This window comes from Ambystoma mexicanum, chromosome 7p (assembly GCF_040938575.1).
Source record: "Ambystoma mexicanum isolate Mex_15411 chromosome 7p, UKY_AmexF1_1, whole genome shotgun sequence".
In the NCBI taxonomy this organism is placed as follows: domain Eukaryota; kingdom Metazoa; phylum Chordata; class Amphibia; order Caudata; family Ambystomatidae; genus Ambystoma; species Ambystoma mexicanum.
The window spans coordinates 497,844,640-497,865,105 of record NC_090939.1 but is presented as its reverse complement, the minus strand read 5'-3'; the positions used below and the strand labels follow the sequence as shown (position 1 = coordinate 497,865,105).

General features: G+C 52.5%; 1 protein-coding gene across 3 annotated transcripts in view; it reads left to right on the top strand.

Annotated features, from left to right (window-relative positions):
- Positions 1 to 20,466, top strand: part of USP9X (ubiquitin specific peptidase 9 X-linked) — a 2,614,063-nt gene that overhangs the window by 1,540,902 nt on the left and 1,052,695 nt on the right. For all 3 annotated transcript variants that reach the window (XM_069636534.1, XM_069636533.1, XM_069636535.1), the window contains exon 25: positions 4,334 to 4,459. In XM_069636534.1, coding sequence (XP_069492635.1) covers positions 4,334 to 4,459 — 126 coding nt within the window. The remainder of the gene's footprint in view (positions 1 to 4,333; positions 4,460 to 20,466) is intronic.

The window sequence follows — 20,466 nt, the reverse complement described above, 5'->3', positions numbered from 1 at the left end:
AGCTACGGACTTCCGGCAGGACGTCCAGACCAGAGTCCTGGACATGCCCTTCGACGGGAACAACCTGTTTGGGAAGACAGTGGACGATTCCCTTCAGGCCATCAAGGCGGATACTGAGACGGCCCGGGCCCTTGGAGTCCTGCAGCAACGACGGACGCCCTTTCGGAGCGGCGGAGGCAAGGGCGCCTCCAAAGGTTCCGGCGGCGGTTTCGCTTCCTACCGTCAAGCGGCCCGCTCGTCGTCGCAAGAGGCCTACAGAGGACGAGGCAAGTCTAGCGGACCCCGCCGTCGTCGCCAAGGAGGTCAAGGCGGCAAGGCCGCGTCCAAGCAGGATTGAACCGGCCGTGGGGTCGGGCCCCCACCGAAGCACCCCGGTGGGAGGCCGGCTGGCGGGCTTCGTCAGCGGGTGGGAGTCCATCTCCACCGACCGTTGGGTGCTGGACGCCCTGGCCCGGGGCCACGCGCTCGAGTTTCAAAGAAGGTGCCCGCGCGTCCCCCCCGTGGCCAGGAAAGAACTTCACGTCCCTCAACTTCTCCTGGAGGTAAAGGCGATGCTCAGAAAGGGCGCCATCGAACTCGTCCCAAAGAGGCTTCGGGGCTCCGGAGTCTACTCGAGATACTTCCTCGTGAAGAAGAAGACGGGAGGATGGCGCCCCATCCTAGACCTGCGACGTCTGAACAAGTTCATCAAGGCGCAGAAGTTCCGGATGGTCACCCTCCAGCACGTCCTGGGTCAGCTGGAGGAAGGAGACTTCCTATCGTCGTTGGATTTGGAGGATGCCTACTTCCACATTCCCATCCTAAAGGGGCACCGAAAATTCCTCAGGTTCGTGGTCCAAGGGCGTCATTACCAGTTCAAAGCCCTTCCCTTCGGACTACGGTCGGCACCCAGGGTATTCACCAAGTGCCTCGCACCGGTGGCGGCGCAGCTGCGCCGCGAGGGGATTCACGTCTACCCCTACCTGGACGACTGGCTCATCCGCGCCAAGACGAGGGAGCTCGCCGTGGTCCACACGGCAAGGACCGTCCAACTCCTCACGGACCTGGGATTCGCCGTGAACTACGCCAAATCCCACCTGGTGCCCGCGCAAGTCGCACTGTTTCTGGGAGCGAGGCTCGACACAGTGTCCCTTCTGGCCTCCCCGTCGGAGGAGAGGACCAGGACCATCTTGGGCAAGGTGCAACGGATGTTGGTGGCCGACGCGGCCAAAGTGAGGTCCATCAAGTCCCTCCTCGGGATGATGTCTTCCTGCATCTACCTCATTCCCATGTGCAGGCTCCGGATGCGCCCGTTGCAAGAATTCCTGGATGCGCGCTGGATCCAGACGACGGGCAGCTTCGAGGAAAGGATCAAGCTCGACGAGAGCTTCCGACGAGCGATACGGTGGTGGGGCACCCGCGCGCATCTGACGGCGGGCATGGACTTCCAGACCCCAGCCCACCAGGAGACTGTGACCACGGATGCCTCCCTGGAAGGGTGGGGAGCGCACACCGAAAATCTGCACGCAAGGGGACTCTGGCTCCCGACGGAGAAGTCCCTGCATATCAACGTCCTGGAGCTCCGTGCAGTGTTTTGGGCCCTCAGGTCCTTCCTTCCGTCCCTCAAGGGCAAGGTGGTGAGGATCTTCACCGACAACACCACCACCATGTTTTACATCAGGAAACGGGGCGGAACCAGGTCCCCAGCGCTGTCCAAGGAGGCGCAGGACCTGTGGCATTGGGCCGTCGCCCAAGGGATTTTTCTGGTGCCGTTTCATCTGGCAGGGATAAAAAACACCATCGCCGACTCACTCAGCAGGGAGCTGCGCTCGTGCCACGAGTGGGAACTACGGCAGGATCTGGTGGATCGCCTCTTCCGACGGTGGGGCACACCCCAGAACGACCTGTTCGCGACGGCGACGAACACCAAGTGCCGGAGGTTCGCCAGCAGGTTTCCCCAGACGAGGAGCATGGGCGATGCTTTCTCGTTCCCCTGGGAGGGCCTGTTCCTCTACGCGTTCCCTCCCTTGCCTCTGCTAATCCGGCTCGTCAACCAGCTCAAGAGGTCACGGTGCAGGATGATCCTCGTCGCACCTGCGTGGCCGAGGCAGATATGGTTCCCGGACTTGCTGGACTTGTCAGCGTCCCCGCCGATCAAGCTGCCGGCGGACGCGGATCTACTCTCCAGGGAAGGAGGCGCCATCCTCCACCACGACCCGAAGTCGCTGAACTTGTAGGCCTGGCTCCTGCAGCGCTAGAGTTTGGAGGATACGACATACCGGCCGATTGCAGAGAGGTTCTTGCAAAGGCCAGGGCGTCCTCGATTCTTAAATGCTACGGACACAAATGGAAGAGGTTCTCTGTCTGGTGCCACGCACAGAAGATTAACCCTCTACGGATTACGGCTCCCCAAGTACTGCCGTACCTGCTGACGCTGGCCAAAGCTGGTCTGGCACACGCGTCCATCAAGATTCATCTTGCTGCGATCTCCCGATACACCAGAACCACGGGGCGGACGTCCTTGTGGTCTCATCGTCTGGTGAAGGAGTTCATGAAGGGACTGTTCAGATCGTTCCCGCCGGTGAAGGCTCCGGCCCCGGCGTGGGAGCTCAACGTGGTGCTGACCAAGCTCATGGGACCTCCGTTCGAGCCTCTGCACTCGGCCCCGTTGAAGTTTCTATCGTGGAAAACAGCTTTTCTTGTGGCCATCACCTCCGCACGACGAGTGGGAGAGATCCAGGCCCTTTCCTGCAAGGCCCCGTACTTGACTTTCCACGACACGAGGGTAGTGCTCAGGACGCACCCCTCCTTCATGCCCAAGGTACCGTCGGACTTCCATCTCAACGAACCCTTGGTGTTACCTGTGTTCTTCCCGTCGCCTTCGTCGCCGGCTGAGAGGACTTTGCACTCGCTGGATGTAGCTAGAGCGCTGAAGTTCTACGTGGACCGCACGAAGGGTTTTCGGAAGACGTCACAACTCTTTGTGAACTTTGGACCTGTCAATCAGGGGAAGGCTCTCTCGAAGGCTTCCATCTCCAGATGGCTCTCCGGCTGTATCATGTGCTGTCACCGGTTGGCAAACCGACCGCTGCCTGGCCGTCCGAGAGCCCATTCCACCAGAGCGATCGCAGCTACCACGGCGTTCCTATCTGGTGTGCCCCTGCTGGACATATGCAGGGCTGCTACGTGGAGGTTGACGCACACCTTCACGAAATTCTACGGCGTCGACCGGGATTCCAGGGAGGAGTCCAGGGTCGGCCAAGCAGTGCTGCGCAACCTGTTCGACTGAGGTGAGCCTGGTGAGGAGGTAAGATGCTTAATGTTGAGTTGATGTGATGCTTAATGTTGAGCCTTTGCCACCTCCCGTGGTTGTGCATGTGTGTACTGCTATGTATTCTTTATTCATGAGCATGTGAATCCATGCCAGACCCCATGCTGGAGAAGGAACAAGTTACTTACCTGTAACTGTTGTTCTCCAGCATGGGTCTGGCATGGATTCACATGCGAACCCTCCCGCCTACCCCTCTGCGGCTCTTCACTTGGTCATACTGCCACTTCACGTGCTTCCAAATCTGAAGATGGCTGCCAGAGGCGGTGCTTAGGTAGAGGGCAGTCATTGGCTGTGGTCAGTATGACGCAGAGACCAGTGATTGGTTATTACTACGAAAGACAGATCAGAAACGAAACTGATACTGGTTTTTTCTTTACCGAGGATTCCCAGCCTGACGACGGGGAATATTCATGAGCATGTGAATCCATGCCAGACCCATGCTGGAGAACAACAGTTACAGGTAAGTAACTTGTTCCTTACATTGCATTCTCACCACCGTCTCAAGTGTTACTGCTATACAATCTATTCTAAGCATGTGAATCCATGAAAGATCCAATGCTGGAGAAGGGAATAGTTTCTTACCTGTAACTCCATTTCTCCAGCATTGGTATCTTTCATGGATTCACATGCGCCCGCCAAGCCTCCCCGGGACTGCAATGTATGTGATGGATAAGTTTAACCCGTCCTACTTTGGAGGGGCCGAAATCTGAAGGGGAACCGCGGGGGCGGACCTCTTATACTGGGACGGCCTGCGGAGCATGCGTAAGCGGGTCCTAAAAGGACGTAGATAGGACACAAAAGTGTCAGAAGTTTTCCTATAGGAAAAGGCTATATATGTGTACCGAGGGGTCCCATTCTGACGACGGGGAATATTCTAAGCATGTGAATGCTGGAGAAATGGAGTTACAGGTAAGAAACTATTCCCTTCCTCTCTGAGCTTGTTACAAATGCTAAGTAGCAAAATAAATTTGTTTATTTTCACTAATTCCCTGTAATGTGCTGTTTTGTATTTTTCCTTCCTAGGCCTCAAAATTTATCCCTGATATCTGTGTTATTAAAGCAATACAGAAAATCATTTGGGTGTCGGGCTGTGGTTCCATTCCGCTGGTGTTTAGCTCCAATGATGAAATAAGTAAAATCTATGAAAAGGTATGTATTTATTCAATACAAATTTGTGAAATTGATCTGTTCACATTTTACATGCCCCCCATTGACAGGAAGCATTTTCTTTTTACATTTTGACCTGGCTGGTTCCTCTCACATGGTGAATCATTTAATCACATTTCTGGAATAGATCAGTCTACTTCAAGTGGTGGAGTTGTGGAACACCGGGGTGTGCAACTATTTTGCAAAACATGAATATTTTGTGCAAAATGTTAAGAATTGTCAATTTTATTAAAGAAGTTGTGACTAAAAAACTGAATTTCTACAGAATTCAATTGTATTTTTATGTTGCTGAAATACATATATTTAAATGACATTTTTCTAGTTTGCCATAAAGTTAATGTATACATTGCTTATGAATTCAATTCCTTAAACCATTTACAGAAAAAACTCTAATTGGAAGGATGTCAGTTATCCTCTTGCCATATCATTTTCTATGCTGCTTAGCATACGCAAGTAGAAATTGTCTTCCATTTGATCAACTTTTATATCAATATTGGTACAAATGTTTTATCTAAGAGTTCTGTATTTTCCCAATATTTAATTGTAATAAATTGGTGTATCTCCATCCTGACCCATGCGACATGTATGTACCACCTATTTTTGTAACCTCTTGGTAACAACTATTACTTGTAAACCAGCGCCCAGATGCCCCAGGGTTCGTCACGCTTTATAAATTCCAAAATAAAAAAATCTTCCAATTTCAAGTCCATCCAATTAGTTTAGCCATAGCAAACTATCTGCGCTGGACAGAATACCCTGGATGAAGTATTGATACACATATGCATCTTTATTTAACTTTTGTCTGGCCCAGTACAGCAAATGCTTAACTCCTGCTTTATTAACAATCAGATTAATACAGATTTCAGCTTTTGCTTGTTAATTAGGTGTAATATTGGAAAGCTGTTTCCAAAAACTATTCTAATATATGCCATCTCTTCTGCAGTTTATTTCTTTGAAATGCACATCTGCCGGGCTATGACCTCTGAAACCTTTAACCATATTTACTTGGCACCGGGGGATGACATTTACTCTCACTGCATTGGGTGCCTTGCGAACCCTCAGTCCCCCCACCCTGACCCCATGCTACCCCAGAGGTGTCAGTGCCATGATAGCCAATGGCACTACCCACTCTGTGCCCAAAAATTTATTTTTCAACACCACTGGTTGCATTTTCTTTGGAACCCGCTGCCGTTGGCTCTAGCATTTGCTCATGGGTGAAGTTGTACCTCATTTTTCCTTTTAGTTTTGAAAATTGGATTGGCTTTCGAAAGTTTCTTCAAAATTAGGTTTTAGACAAACCGAACAGCTCTGGCCAGCTTCTAACTGATGGTTTTGGTGCTGGTTTGACTGTTTTTGAGACTGCTAGGCCTGATAGTTCCCTGGATTATGCATGCCATTCAGACAAGGCTTCACATGCAATGTGAATATTCTTATATTTTCTATGAAACAATATATTTGATTACTTGTAGTGTTTTTTTTCCCAAATCCATCATAAACATGTTCTCCCAAGTAATTTTTTGACAAAACGATTGATTTCAGATTTGTATATTTTAGGGAATTGCTGTTTTGGTCTTTGATTTTACCTATATCACGTTTTGTGTTTTTTTTCATCTTTATTAAAGATTGTAAATATTCTTTTGAATCCGCTTGTGGATTTTTTTCAACAATATCTCTGCACTCTGTTTTGCCTTATTTCTGTCATACTTGTGTTTCTCTAGAGGGATGTCTCTTGTATTGAAGGGTTCACATGAGGAACTGCAGGTTGAGCTGAGACTCTGGTGTGCTTAGTTCAATGGTTCTTTTGAAAACAAAATAACTTGGAACCCTGCTCTGGTGCAGGGCTTGAGTTGGGGCAGTAGAGAGCAGAATCTGGTTTTATGGGAGTGGACACAGAGGCAGGGGTGGTGTCCTTTGCTCTTCAAAGTTTCAGGAGCAAGTGTTTGTGTTTTCAATATAAGGAACATTCTTCATTTGCCTATCGAAGTTGTTGCAATACCATATCAGACGAGGTGGCGTCGGCACCATCTGCTCTGGGCCCAGTGGACCGCAGCTCACTTGGAGGAGCCGGGAGGGAGAACGAAGTGCAACACAACAAGGTTTGCGAGGTCTCCCCCAATATGGTCCCAGACCATCAGCGGTGGATGGTGCTGACGGTGTCTTTGTCGCTAAAGAGTTCCAGCCTCTTGCAAGAAGGGCATATATGTCACATTTGGATGGCATTCATGAGGAGGGTGATGTCCCTTTCGGACTGGATTCCTTCAACTCCAGGGACGTGGAACTTCCTAGGTGACTTTTACGGTGGACATGGTTGCTTGGTGGACCTAACAGCTGGCTTGCAGGAGGCAAGTGGCCTGGGCACCTCACCAGAGGTCCACTTGTTGCCTGCTGCCACACCGGCCAAGACACAGGCGTCTTTTCAGGGCCTAATGGCAAAGGTGGTCGCTCCTTGGGCTGTCGGCTCCCTCACTGCCTAAGGTACAGTATGACCATTGTCATTTTGAACAAGGGTCCTAAGAAGGCGACCTTGCTGCCTTTCAATCAGGCAGTGGAGGGGCCTGTGGTTGGCCAAATGATCAGTCCTCACAGTTGACCGTCCAGGCACAGGCCGGCCCCTGCCGACCTCTCATTCCTCTCTGACCACACTTCTCTGGCGAGTTTTGGGATTTATGCAGCTACTGTGAACCTCAAGACCACCTAATTTCCGTCATTGCCCCTGGACAGGGAGAGAAAACAGTTTGATGCGTGGATCAGGAAGATTTTCGTCTCCTTGATCCTGGGTCTCCGTTGCGTCAGCACCTCTTGTGCCCTTGCCAAATTCTCCTTTGGCCTTTGGTCAGTGATAATGGAGGAGGCAGCAGAGCACATCCCCAAAGGGGAAATGCATGGCGTCTTTCAGGCCATTATTAAAGACCGTAAGGAAGCCTCCCGTGAAAGTTTGCACTGTGGCCTGGACAGCGCAGACTGCGTCGCTGGGATGATGGCTACCAGCCCCGTCTTGAGGTGTTATTAGCCGAGTATGTCGGGGTTCACCACTTCGATGGCTTGAACTTGTTCAGCTCTGAGACTGACGAGTCACTCAGAAGTTTGAGGCCTCAAAGGCACCAACCAATTCATTGTGGCTGGCGGTGCAGCAGTAGCATCTGGCGGGCAGGCATTTTCATCCCTTCATCTGTTACACCCAAAGGGGTATAGGTTAGACTATCTTGGACAGGCAAGGACAGCACCGTCCCTAAAGTGGTAGGGGATGCGGTGCACCTGGAGGAGGCGCTTCTACCACCTCGTTGCCCTCTGTGACCTTCGTCATCCAATTCCTCTAGTGGGAAGAATATCCCAGTTTTGTGTGGAATACCACCTTGGGCGTCTGGTACTTTCAGGTCATCCAGCAGGGGTACTCTGTCCCTTTTGACTCTCACCCTCCATATCCCCACCCTTTCCACCAACCCTTGCCTCTAGAGCCTCTCCTGCTGAAGAGATCAGTCAGCTTCTAGCAAACAGGGACACACAGATGGTAAACTGCTTGGCACAAAGCAGGCGTTAGTGCTCAACATACTTTCTGCTGTCATAGAAGAACCCTTCCTGGACCTGCGACTTCTGAACTTGTTCTTGAACAGGGACATGTTCAAGGGGGTCACTCTAGCCCAGATCTTCCAGGCCCTGGGCATGACCGACTGGCTTGTTTCCCTGGATCTCCAGGATGCTTACTTCCTTGTCGCTGTCCACAAGAAGCACAGGAAGTACCTTAGCTTCAAAGTAGGGAACTGTCACTACCATTTCAAAATCCAATTTGTTTGATCTTTCTTCGGCACCCAGGGTTATTATCAAGCTGCTAGCAGTATTGGCGACTGGCCTCAGGAGGAAAGACATTCCTATCTTTCCCAACCTGGACGACTGGCTCGTCCAAGCACGCTCAACAAATCTAGAGTTGGCACATCTGTGGCACATGCAGCCTGTTCCACAACTTGGTCTTCTCCCTGACCTTCAGGAAGTCACAGGTTTTGCTGTCCCACCGATTGATCGAGGAAGTCTTGGACACTCTTTGGTCAGGGTTTCCCACCCCTGGACAGAGTGGCGAACATCTTAAAAATGGTCCAGGTTTTCCAACCTCCCGGCCTCAGCTTTTCTGCGCTTGCTGGGTCTAAAGGCATTGTGCATCTTGGTGGTACCAGAGGCGGTCTGTGCATGAGCTCACTGAAAGTAGCTCTTGAGCTCTTAATGGTCTCAGTTTCAGGGACCAACTTCAGACCTTCTGGTATCGGAGAATTTATCTGAAGACCTACAGTGGTTGTCTTTAAAGGGCAACCTCCTGAAGGGGTCTCTTTTTCGCCAACCCTGGCCACAACAGACCTTATTCACGGATGCGTGCTTGAAGGGCTGAAACACACACCTACAAGACCTGGTGGTGAACAAACTGTGGTCCCCATCAGAGTGCCGGTAGGTCATCAGTCTGCTGTAGCTGAGGGCATTCAGGCTGGCCCTGGTCACTTTCCTCCCCTCTGTGAAGGGCAAAACGGTATTGATCCTGACAGACAATACTGTAGCCATGCATTACCCCAACAAGATGGGTGGCATAGTCTCCTTGCTAATAATGTGCAAAGAAGCAATGAGATTGTGGTTCTGAGTTATCGAGAACAGCGGGTCTCTCACTGCAGCCCATCTAGCTGGCAAGGAGAACAATCTACTGAACGCAGTGAGCAGACAGTCTTCAACCTCCCACGAAGTTCGGGAAGGAGATTGTCTTCATCTGCGATACTCCCCCAGGCCGACCCCTCTGCTTCCAGTGTAAAAAGGAGTGCAGGTGGTTCTCCTACATGGAATTTCCTCATCCGAGTGCTCTCGGGGATGCCTTAACGGTCTAATGAGACTTTGATCTGCTCTATGCTTTGCCGCTGATTCCTACTGTTATTCCGCTGGTTCTCAGGAGACTGTACCTGTTTAGGGCCACAATGATCTTGATTGCTCCGGACTGGACATGTAGAACGTGGTACCCAGAGTTGTTGGACATGGCCATCTGCCCACCCTGGCATCTTCTGCAGATGAACGACCTCTCACACTCAGAGGGGACGGTCCTGCACCCGAACCTCCATACCCTGAAACTTGATGCCTGGTTGCTTAAAGGCTGAGATGTAGAGTGGGATTTGTCAGAGGATGTTATGGATGTATTCCCATCTGCTCGAAGACCTGCCACAGTGTCCATTTATACCTGCAGGTGGCAGACATGTTCGCTTGGTGCCAGGAGAGGGATCTGTACCCTTTTACTGGCTCCACATCCATTGTGTTGGAATGTATTCTGTCCTTGGCCCAAGCGGGCGTACAAATTGGTACAGTGAATATCTTGTGCCATTTCTGTATCCTTGCGACCGTTTCGGTCTTCAAGCAGACCCCGGAAAAGGCTCAATTTTCATGATGCCCAAGTTAAATTCTTTTAGGGTTGATGTTTTTAATTGATGCACAGTTTGAGCTGCTTCATTCTCCTTAAAGACTGCTCACCCTTTAGGTAATTTTCCTGGTTGCCATCACTTCTGCTAGACGGGCAAGTGAGCTCCAAGCTCTGTCAGTTAATCCTCCTTTCTTGGTTTTTTCCAAGGAGAAGATGATGTTGAGAGTTACACTTGTTCCTTTCGAAGGAGGTTGCTGATTTTCATCTGTCAAAAGATCCATCTACCCGTCTCCTTTCCTCTGCCTCACTCTTCCAAGACAAAGGAATGGTTCCATCAGTTGGATTCGGTGCAGGCCCTCCTGTGTGTCTCGGGCTCGAGAGAAACGGACGGATGACCAGCTTTTCCTTGGTTACGCGGGTAGCTCTCAGGGTTCACTTCAGCAGAGAGTTGGCCGCCACCTCAGCTCTGCAACACAGCGTGCCTTTTCTGGATATTTGCCAAGCCGCCATGTGGGCTTCCTTGCCACGTTTGCTAAGCATTACTGTTTGGATTCTATGTCTGGTCAGTATGTTTCGGCAGGGCTGTCCTTCAGAGTTTTCTGGTTTAGGTGGTGTCCTTGCTACCCTCCCCTCATTCTCCCTCCCTCCCTCCAGGTTGTTGTACTGTTCTCCAGCATGGGTTCTGGCATGGATTCACATGCTCATGAATATTCCCCGTCGTCAGGCTGGGAATCCTCGGTAAAGAAAAAATCAGTATCGGTTTCGTTTCTGATCTGTCTTTTTTAGTAGTAACCAATCACTGGTCTCTGGGTCATACTGCCCCCAGCCAATGACTGCCCTCTCCCTAAGCCCCACCCCTGGCAGCCATCATCAGATTTTTACCGCACGTTCAAGTGTTCGGAGTCCTCGTGCTATAGCTCTCGAGCTTTACTGCGTTTTACGTTTTTTTTCTAAGAGTTTTATCTAATTTTTTCGGTCAATTGAGCTTCAAGTTCCACCGTTTCTACTTCCGATCAACGGGGACCCGTTTTGGAATTTTCTACGCCCCTCAATGTTGAAGTTTTCGTCGAGTTACGCTTCTTGGAGGATTCCATACGTTTCTGAGGCCTACCCCAGGAGAAAGGAAGCGCGACACCCAGATCCAAGCTGTTTAGGAACTGTCCTGGATGCGGATTACAGAATGTGTTTAAGGAGGACGAGCACTCGAAGTGCCTCTGTCTTCACAAGGACAAAGACTGTGCGTTTTGCATGAACATGTCGGATCGGACTACGAGGGATCGTCGGACCCGTCTCGCCAACTGGCTGGAAGGCAAGAGCCCAGCAGGTGAGAAGAAGTCCGAGCGGTCTTCTAAGTCCTGTGAGGGTGCCCCGGCGACGGGGGCCCAGCAGAAGGCAAAGCACTGCGAGTCCGCGGGCATCGGGAGCGCCGAACGGTCGGGCTCCTCGGCTGCCAGGCAGGGCGCACCTTCACCGACGCCATCAATCACGAGCCAACTCGTGGTTGATGGCTTGGGGAAGAGAAAATCCGAGAACCCGGCTAAGCTTCTGGAGAGGCCCCGGTCGATTTCAAAGGAACCGGCCGAAGGGGAGCGAGGCGGTGACCCTCCCCCTAAGGTGAAGGCCTCAAGCGCACCCAAGGTGGTGAAGGCCTCGATTCAACCAGCCAAGGCCTCTATTGAGGTAGTCGCTTCGGCCCTGGCGTAGCCTGTGGAGGCTACCCCAGTGGAGGCGACCTCGGGGCTGAGAGTTTCCCTGCCCTCCGAGGAGGAGCTGGTCGAAGTCAAAGAGGGACTCGACAAGAATTTGGAAGAGGCCCGGTCCCACGGGAGGGATCCCGACGAGGAGGGCGACGAGAGCGAGGGTGACGACGACGCTCCTGTGGAGGAGGAGCAACCGTCGCGCCCGTCGCAGCCCGAGCCACAGGACGACTCGGTGGCCATTTTGTTGGCAATCCAAGCCTTATGCACAGAGATAAGGACGAGATTGCCCCTAACCCCGACCCAACTGAACCGGGTCCGTCGGGAAGCCCACAAAAACAAGAGGAGGAGGATTCATCCAGCCCCACCCTTTCAGCCCTCACGGCCCTCTCAGCCTTTGCCTCCTTCCCCGGCTACGAGGGATGACACAGGAACAGATACGGCCACGACGGGGACGGATGACGATGGTGGTGAGAATGGGACTGACCTCCCGTCGCCGATTCCTCTGGCATCCCCGCCCGACAAAATTGGCTCCTTCCACGCCATGATTTCCAGGGCGTCCAAGCTTTTCCAGCTCTGCCCCTAAGAAAAGAAGGAAGGCTCCCTCTACCAACGGCGCAAGGCCAAGAGGAAGACGGTCCTCGCGGTGCCGTTGCTGGATGACATCTGGGACGAGGGACTTGCTCTCCTTAAGAACCCGTCCACTACGCCTGCCAAGAGGGAATGGTACGAGAAGTAGTACCGGGTCCCCGACCGTGCTACTTTGTGGCTTGGAGCACAACCGACCCCGGATTCGGTCGTCTCGGCAGCGGCCAAGAAGAAAGCAGGGGGGGCATCGGCTTCAACTTGCCCGCCGGACGGCGAGGGAAAGCAACTAGATGCCATGGGACGACGAGTCATCTCGTCTGCGGCGACGACGATTAAGGCGGCCAATGCCCTAGCGATTGTGGCCCGCTACGACATGGAGTTGTGGTACAAGATCGCCCCCCTGATGGACTTCCTCCCGATGACAAGAGGGCAGAGGCCCTGGCAATCCTATAGGAGGGTAAGGTGGCGTCGGACCATGCCATAACGGTGGCCACGGACATTGCTGACACCGGTTTCTGCCAGTTGAGCAACAGCGTTTGCCTTCGACGGCGGGGGGTGGCTCAAGGCAACAGATTTCCGCCAAGACGTACAAGCCAAGGTTTTGGACATGCCCTTAGACGGGAACAATCTGTTTGGAAAGACAGTGGATGAGTCACTGCAGGCCATCAAGACCGACATGGAGACGCCTTGGGAGTTCTGCAGCAACGACGGCCGCCCTTTCGGAACTCCGGAGGCAAGCGAAGGTGCCGCCAAAGGGTTCGGCGGCGGCTCCTCGACATACCGTCAGGCGGCCCGCTCCTCGTCGCAAGAAGTTTACAGGGACGAGGCAAGTCAGGTGGATCTCGCCGTCGTCGCCAGGGAGGCCAAGGCGGCAAGGCTGCTGCCAAGAAAGACTGAACCGGCTGTTGCGTCGGGCCCCCACCGAAGCACCCTGGTGGGAGGCCGGCTGACAAAGTCAGTCAGCGTGTGGTAGTGCATCTCCACCACCGTTTGCTGCTGGATGCCCTGACCCACGGGCACACTGTGAATTTCTAAAGAAGTGCCCCCAAATTCCTCCCGTGGACATTAAGGAAACCCACGTCACTCAACTGCTGTTAGAAGTAAGGGCTATGCTCAAGAAAGGAGCCATCAAGCTCGTCCCAAAGAGGCTCCGGGGCTCCAGTGTACTCAAGATGCTTCCTATTCAGAAAGAAGACATGAGGATGGCGTCCCATCTTGGACCTGCGTCAACTAAACAAATTCATCAAGGCACACAAGTTCCGTATGGTTACCCTCTAGCACGTACTGGGCCAGCTGGAGGAAGGCGACTTCCTATCGTTGTTGGATTTGGAGGATGCATACTTTCACATCCCCATCCTAATAGGACACCGAAAGTTTCTCAGGTTCGTGGTCCAAGGACGGCACTACCAGTTCAAGGCCCTCCCATTGGATTGAAGTCGACGCCCAGGGTATTCACCAAGTGCCTAGCGCCAGTGGCGGCGCGGCTGCGTCTGCAGGGGATCCCACGTCCACCCCTACCTGGATGATTGGCTCATCCGAGCGGGAACAGGGAACTCGCCATCGAACACACGGCGAAGACCGTCCGGCTGCTCACGGACCTGGGATTCTCCATTAACTTCCCCAAATCCCACCTGGTTCCGTCACAGGTCGCAATGTTTCTGGGAGCCAGGCTCGATACAGTAGCGCGATTGGCCTTGCCGTCGGAGGAAAGGACGAAGGCCATCCTGGGCAAGGTGCAGCGTCTGCTGGCCACGGACGTGGCCAGGGTGAGGTCCATCAAGTCCCTTCTCGGGATGATGTCCTCATGCATCTACCTGGTGTGCTGTGAAAGCTTCGGAAGCGCCCTCTACAGGAGTTCCGCGACGCCCGTTGGATGCAAGCGACAGGTAGCTTCGAGGACAAGATCTCGCTCAACGAGGTATTCCGCCGAGCAATTCGGTGTTGGGACACCCGCGCACATCTCGTGGCGGGCACAGACTTTCAGACACCAGCACACCAGGTCACAACGAATGCCTCCCTGGAGGGGTGGGAGCACACACCGGAGATCTTCACACGAGAGGCCTCTGGCTCCCGGAGGAGAGGACACTCCACATCAACATACTGGAGCTCCGAGCAGTGTTCTGGGCCCTCAGGTCGTTCCTCCCGCCCCTCAAGGGCAAGGTGGTGAGGATCTTCACCGACAACACCCCCCCCGCGATGTTCTACATCCGGAAGCAGGGAGGAACAAGATCCCCAGCCCTATCCAAGGAAGCCAGGATCTGTGGCACTGGGCCGTTGCCCAGGGGATGTTTGTGGTATCCTTTCATCTGTCAGGGATTTTAAAAAAACACCATCGCCGACTTGCTCAGCAGGGAGCTGCACTCATGCCACGAGTGGGAACTGCGTCAGGATCAAGTGGATCGACTCAACGATGGGACAAACCCCAGATCGACCTGTTCGTGACGAACTCCAAGTGCCAGAGGTTCGCCAGCAGGTTCCCCAGCCGAGGAGCATGGGCGATGCTTTCTCATTCCCCTGGGATGGCCTGTTCCTGTATGCGATTCGTCAACCAGCTCAAGAGGTCCCGGTGCAGGATGATCCTCATCGCACCGGCGTGGACGAGGCAGATCTGGTTCCTGGACCTTCTGGACATGTCAGCGTCCACATCAGTCAAACTGTCTACCGACTCACATCTTCTCTCTCTCTCTCTCTCTCTCTCTCTCTCTCTCTCTCTCTCTCTCTCTCTCTCTCTCTCTCTCTCTCTCTCTCTCTCTCTCTCTCCTCTCTCTCTCTCTCTCTCTCTCTCTCTCTCGAGAGAGAGAGAGAGAGAGAGAGAGAGAGAGAGAGAGAGAGAGAGAGAGAGAGAGAGAGAGAGAGAGAGAGAGAGAGAGAGAGAGAGAGAGAGAGAGAGAGAGAGAGAGAGAGAGAGAGAGAGAGAGAGAGAGAGAGAGAGAGAGAGAGAGAGAGAGAGAGAGAGAGAGAGAGAGAGAGAGAGAGAGAGAGAGAGAGAGAGAGGAGAGAGAGAGAGAGAGAGAGAGGGAGAGAGAGAGAGAGGAGAGAGAGAGAAAAAAAAAAAAAAAGGGCGCCATCCTTCATCACGACCCGGAGTCGCTGAACTTGCAGGCCAGGCTCCTGCAGCACCAGAGTTTGGCGGGTACGATATCCCGGCGGACTGCAAAGAGGTTCTTGCAAAGGCCAGGGCGTCCTCAACTCTCCAGTGCTACGGACACAAGTGGAAGAGTTTCTCTGTCTGGTGCCGTGCACAGAAGATTAACCTTCTACGGATTACGGCCCCTCACGTGCTACCGTACTTACTGTCACTGGCCAAAGCTGGACTAGCTCATGCTTCCATCAAGATACATCTGGCAGCGATTTCCCGATACACCAGAACTACAGGACGGTCATCCCTGTGGTCTTATCGCCTGGTGAAGGAGTTTATGAAAGGACTGTTCCGATCGTTCCCGCCGGCTTGGGAGCTCAACGTGGTGCTGACCAGGCTCATGTGGCCGCCATTCTAGCGTATGCATTCGGCTCCTTTGAAGTTCCTGTCGTGGAAGACAGCGCTCCTTGTGGCCATCACCTCCGCACGACGCGTGGGAAAGATTCAGGCCCTATCCTGCAAGCCTCCATACTTAACTTTTCACGAGACGATGGTGGTGCTGAGGACGCACCCCTCCTTCATGCCCAAGGTGCCGTCGGACTTCCATCTCAACAAGCCCTTGGTGTTGCCAGTTTTCTTCCCGTCGTCTTCGTCGCCGGCCGAGAGGACTTTGCACTCGCTGGATGTAGCTAGAGCGCTGAAGTTCTATGTTGACTGAACAAAGAGTTTTCGGAAGACATCACAGATATTTGTGAACTTGGGACCTGTGACCAAGGGAAGGCCCTCTCGAAGGCTTCCATTTCCAGATGGCTCTCCGGCTGCATCATGCACTGTCACTGGTTGGCAAACCGACCGTTGCCCGGCCGTCCGAGAGCCCATTCGACCAAAGCGATCGCTGCTACCACGGCGTTCTTGTCTGGTGTGCCCCTGCTGGACATCTGCGGGGCTGCTACGTAGAGGTCGACGCACACCTTTACGAGATTCTACTGCATTGAGCGGGATTCCAGGGAGGAGTCCAGGGTCGGCCAAGCAGTGCTGCGCAACGTGTTCGCCTGAAGGTGGGCCTGGTGAGCAGGTAAGAGTTGCTTAATGTTGAGTCTATGTAATGCTTAATGTTGAGCCTTTGCCACCTCCTGTGGTTGTGCATGTATGTACTGCTATGTATTCTTATATTCATGAGCATGTGAATCCATGCCAGATCCCCTTCCCTCGTCTTCTGTTTCCCCAGAAAGAGTCTCCTGCCCCACAAAACACAGCTCTCAGGCTGAGTGGAAGGAATTCAGGAAGAAAATGTTAAGCGTCTTTGAGAAAGCCGCCCGACCCCCTCGAAGACAGCTGAGGGTTATATCCTGGGTGAAAACCCCAAAAAATCAAAACGTAGCGAGTCGCAGCACCCGGCAAAACATTCCACCCGAGAGCACCACAGGCCATCGGGTAAGAAGGCACCGTCTTCGACGCCGTCGTCGAAGAGCCCTTCGACGCATGGATCGGCGCCATCAACGCCGTTGTCGAAGGGTTCTTCGACGCATCGGTCGATCGACTCGACGCCATCGTCGCCGCCGACATTGACGCCGATGAAAGAGAAGACCACGGCTACTCCACAGCCAACGGTGATTCCAAGAGCCTCCGGCACGACGCCGAGACCGTTGTCGATGTCCTCGAGTAGGATCCCGATCCTCTTGAGTTCTTCGAGGCCTCTTCTGGTTTTCTCGGCGCCTTCGAAGCCTGTCACATCGGCGTCGATGACATCGACGTTTTCTCGCCCAATAATGACGAATTTTGCTCCTTCTGCCTTTGAAATGGGTTTTATACCATTTCGAGGTCAGAGTACCCTGGATTATCTTCAATTTATGAAGAAGGGGAAGATTCTGACCAGGAAACCTTCGGGTTGCAGAGGACCACACTACCTGTTTCAGAGGATTTTCACCTCTGAGAAAGAAGGTTGAAAGACCTAGAGGAGTCATTACACGAGGCAAGTGGGCTGGACACTTCCCGAGAAGTGGATTTTGTTAGGCCAGACCCAGGGGAACATGCCGAAACACCCTATAGAACCCTGATGGCAAGAATTATTGAATTCATGGGTTGGTCTGTGCCTTCGCCTGTTTTTCAACAGGATGACCTGACAGATATATTAGACAAAGGTCCACAGGAGGATCCTGTGGTCCCCTTCCATACAGCCTTACAAAGAAAGATTGCATCTAACTGGGAAACTCCTGAAGTTATCCCTGCTGTCAATAGAAGATTGTCAGCCAAGTATAGGGTAGCTGCTGCTGACCCTGAATACTTATCGAAACACCCGACTCCAGAGAGCCTGGTGGTCCAAGCGGCAACTTCATCAGGCAGCAGGACCGCTTACCCTACTGTCCCACAGGATAGAGATGACAAGAGGTACGATTCTATGGCAAAGAAAGTCTTCTCTGCTTGTAGTATGACGTTGAAGTCCATCAACGCCACCTGTACGCTTGCCAGGTTCAGTCACACACTGTGGGAGTGTGCTTCATCAGCGGCTGACTGCATACCCGAAGGAGAGGAAAAGGAAGCCTTCTTTAATATTATTATAGATGGCAAAGATGCCATGTGCGAGTCACTTCAAACTGGCATCGATTCTGCTGACAGTATCAGCAGGGCCATGGCGGCAAGTTCAACAATCCGCAGTCATGCGTGGTTGTGAAAGTCTGGCTTTGCTCCAGATTTACAGGCCAGACTTTTGAATATGCCCTTTGATGGCTCTTCATTATTTGGAAAAAAGGCTATGACAGTCTGGAAAAGTTGCAGATATCTAAAGCAGCAGCAAAATCTCTAGGAGCTGCTATCCGCCAAACTCCTTTTTGCCCCTCAGGAACCTCCGGGAGAGGAAAGTCCTTTCGCTATTATTCTGCATTTGGGAAAGGCAGAGGACAGCCGGCTCAAAGAGGCCAAAGGAGATCCACCCAAGGTGGATGGGTCAAAAGTACTAAGACTGAAGCAGCAGCAGGTGCCTCTTTACCCTCGGCATCTGCATCAGCCGCCCTCAAGCCACTCTGAGTCTTTCCACACAAGACACCTATAGGGGGCAGGTTAACTCAACATCTGACGGAATGGCAGGCCTATTACGTCAGATGCTTGGGCATTGGACACAGTTGCCCAGGGTTACCGCCTACCCTTTCTACACATCCCTCAGAGTCATCCACTGGGGAACAGCTCTCTAAAAGTTCCAGATCCACTCCTCTTGCAGGAAATTATAGACCTGCTAGAGAAAGGTGCCATAGAACCGGTACCTGTAGCGGACAGGAACAAAGGCTGGTCCTCCCCCCTACTTTCTCATACCAAAGAAGGACGGAGGACTGAGACCCATCCTGGACTTACGAGAATTGAACAAGTTCCTCAGGAAGGACAAGTTCAAGATGGTAAATCTCTCTCAGATCCTTCAGGCCCTCCAGCTCCAGGACTGGCTGGTATCTCTGGACCTTCAGGATGCTTATTTCCATGTGCCAATCCATCTCAAACAGAGGAGATACCTGAGGTTCGCAATTGGCGGCTCTCATTATCAATTTCGAGTTCTGCCATTTGGTCTGACCTCCGCCCGAGGGTCTTCACCAAGCTTATGTCGGTAGTGGCTGCGAGTCTAAGGAGGGAAGGGATCCACGTCTACCCCTACCTGGACGATTGGCTGATCAGGGCTGTATCTTCAGAACAAGCTCAGACCCAGCTAGATTATGTCTGCCACTTCCTTCACAAACTGGGCTTCTACCTCAATTTAAAGAAGTCGCAGATGATAGCATCACAGAGACTCCAGTTCATTGGAGCGGTCCTGGACACTTCCCTGGGAAAAGCCTCGCCACCAGAGGTGAGGGCTCAAGATATTCTGCAGATGGTCAAGTTTCAAAATGCCCAACGTCTTCCAGCCTTCGACTTTTTGAGGTTGCTAGGCCTCATGGCATCCTGCATCTTCCTTGTGCCAGATGCTCGCCTGAGAATGAGATCTCTTCAGTGGGCACTGAGAACTCAGTGGTCGCAATTTCTCAGGGAGAATGACAGATCTCCTCCGGATTCCGGACAAGGTAGCCCGCGAACTTCAATGGTGGGTCTATACAGAGAACATCTTGAAAGGAGAACTGTTTTGGCAACCATGGCCGGAGATAAACAGTAGTCACAGATGCCTCCCTCACGGGGTGGGGAGCCCATGCCAACGACTTGACTATCAGCGGTCATTGGTCTCCATCGGAGTCCCAGACTACACATCAACCTATTGGAGCTGAGAGCGATCAGACTAGCGCTAAAAGCTTTCCTGCCATCAGTACAGGGGAGAAATGTCCTAATAATGATGGACAACACGGTGGCCATGCACTACATCAACAAAAGAGGCGGCGTAGGGTCACTGCCACTGTGCAGAGGGCAATGCAGCTCTGGTTTTGGGCAATTCAGGAAGGAATCTCTCTATCGGCAGTCCACCTAGCCGGAGAGAAGAACTTGACAGCAGACGCTCTGAGCAGGCAGAGCACAGTCTCCCACGAGGTGGGAGCTAGCTCAGGAAGTCCTTCAAGAGATCTTCGCTCTTTGGGGAACCCCTCAGGTGGATCTGTTCGCCACAAGCACCAACAGGAAGTGCGATCTGTTCTGTTCAAGGAATTTCCCCCGAGAGGAGCTCTAGGAGACGTGTTCGACGTGGACTGGGAGTTTCCACTCCTTTACTCGTTTCCACGAGTCCCTGTTATTCCTCAAATTATTAGGAGGTTGAGAAGATTCCGGAAAACCATGATCCTAATTGCCCCGGACTGGGCCAGGAGAACGTGGTTCCCGGACCTTCTAGATATGTCCATCTGCCCTCCAATCCGTCTTCCACTCAAAGAGAATCTTCTCTCGCAGAAGGGAGGTCTGGTTCTCCCTCCAGACACCAGAACCTTCAACCTTCACAATTGGCTTCTGAAAGGGTGAGGTACAAGGATTGGGATCTCCCTGATGACGTCATGGAGGTGTTGCTTTCGGCCAGAAGGCCAGCAACAAAGTCTTTATACCGCTGCCCTTATGGGACTTAAATTTAGTCTTAAACTTCCTAATGGGCACTCCATTCGAACCACTTCACTCTTGTTCGCTGAGATTTCTCACGCTTATTGGTAGCACTAACATCTGCTAGGAGGATGAGCGAGCTACAAGCTCTCTCCTGTAAACCCCCACATACAATTTTCCACAAGGACAAAGTTGTCCTACAGGTGAAGCCTAATTTCCTCCCAAAGGTGGTTTCTGAATTTCATATTACTCAGAAAATTTA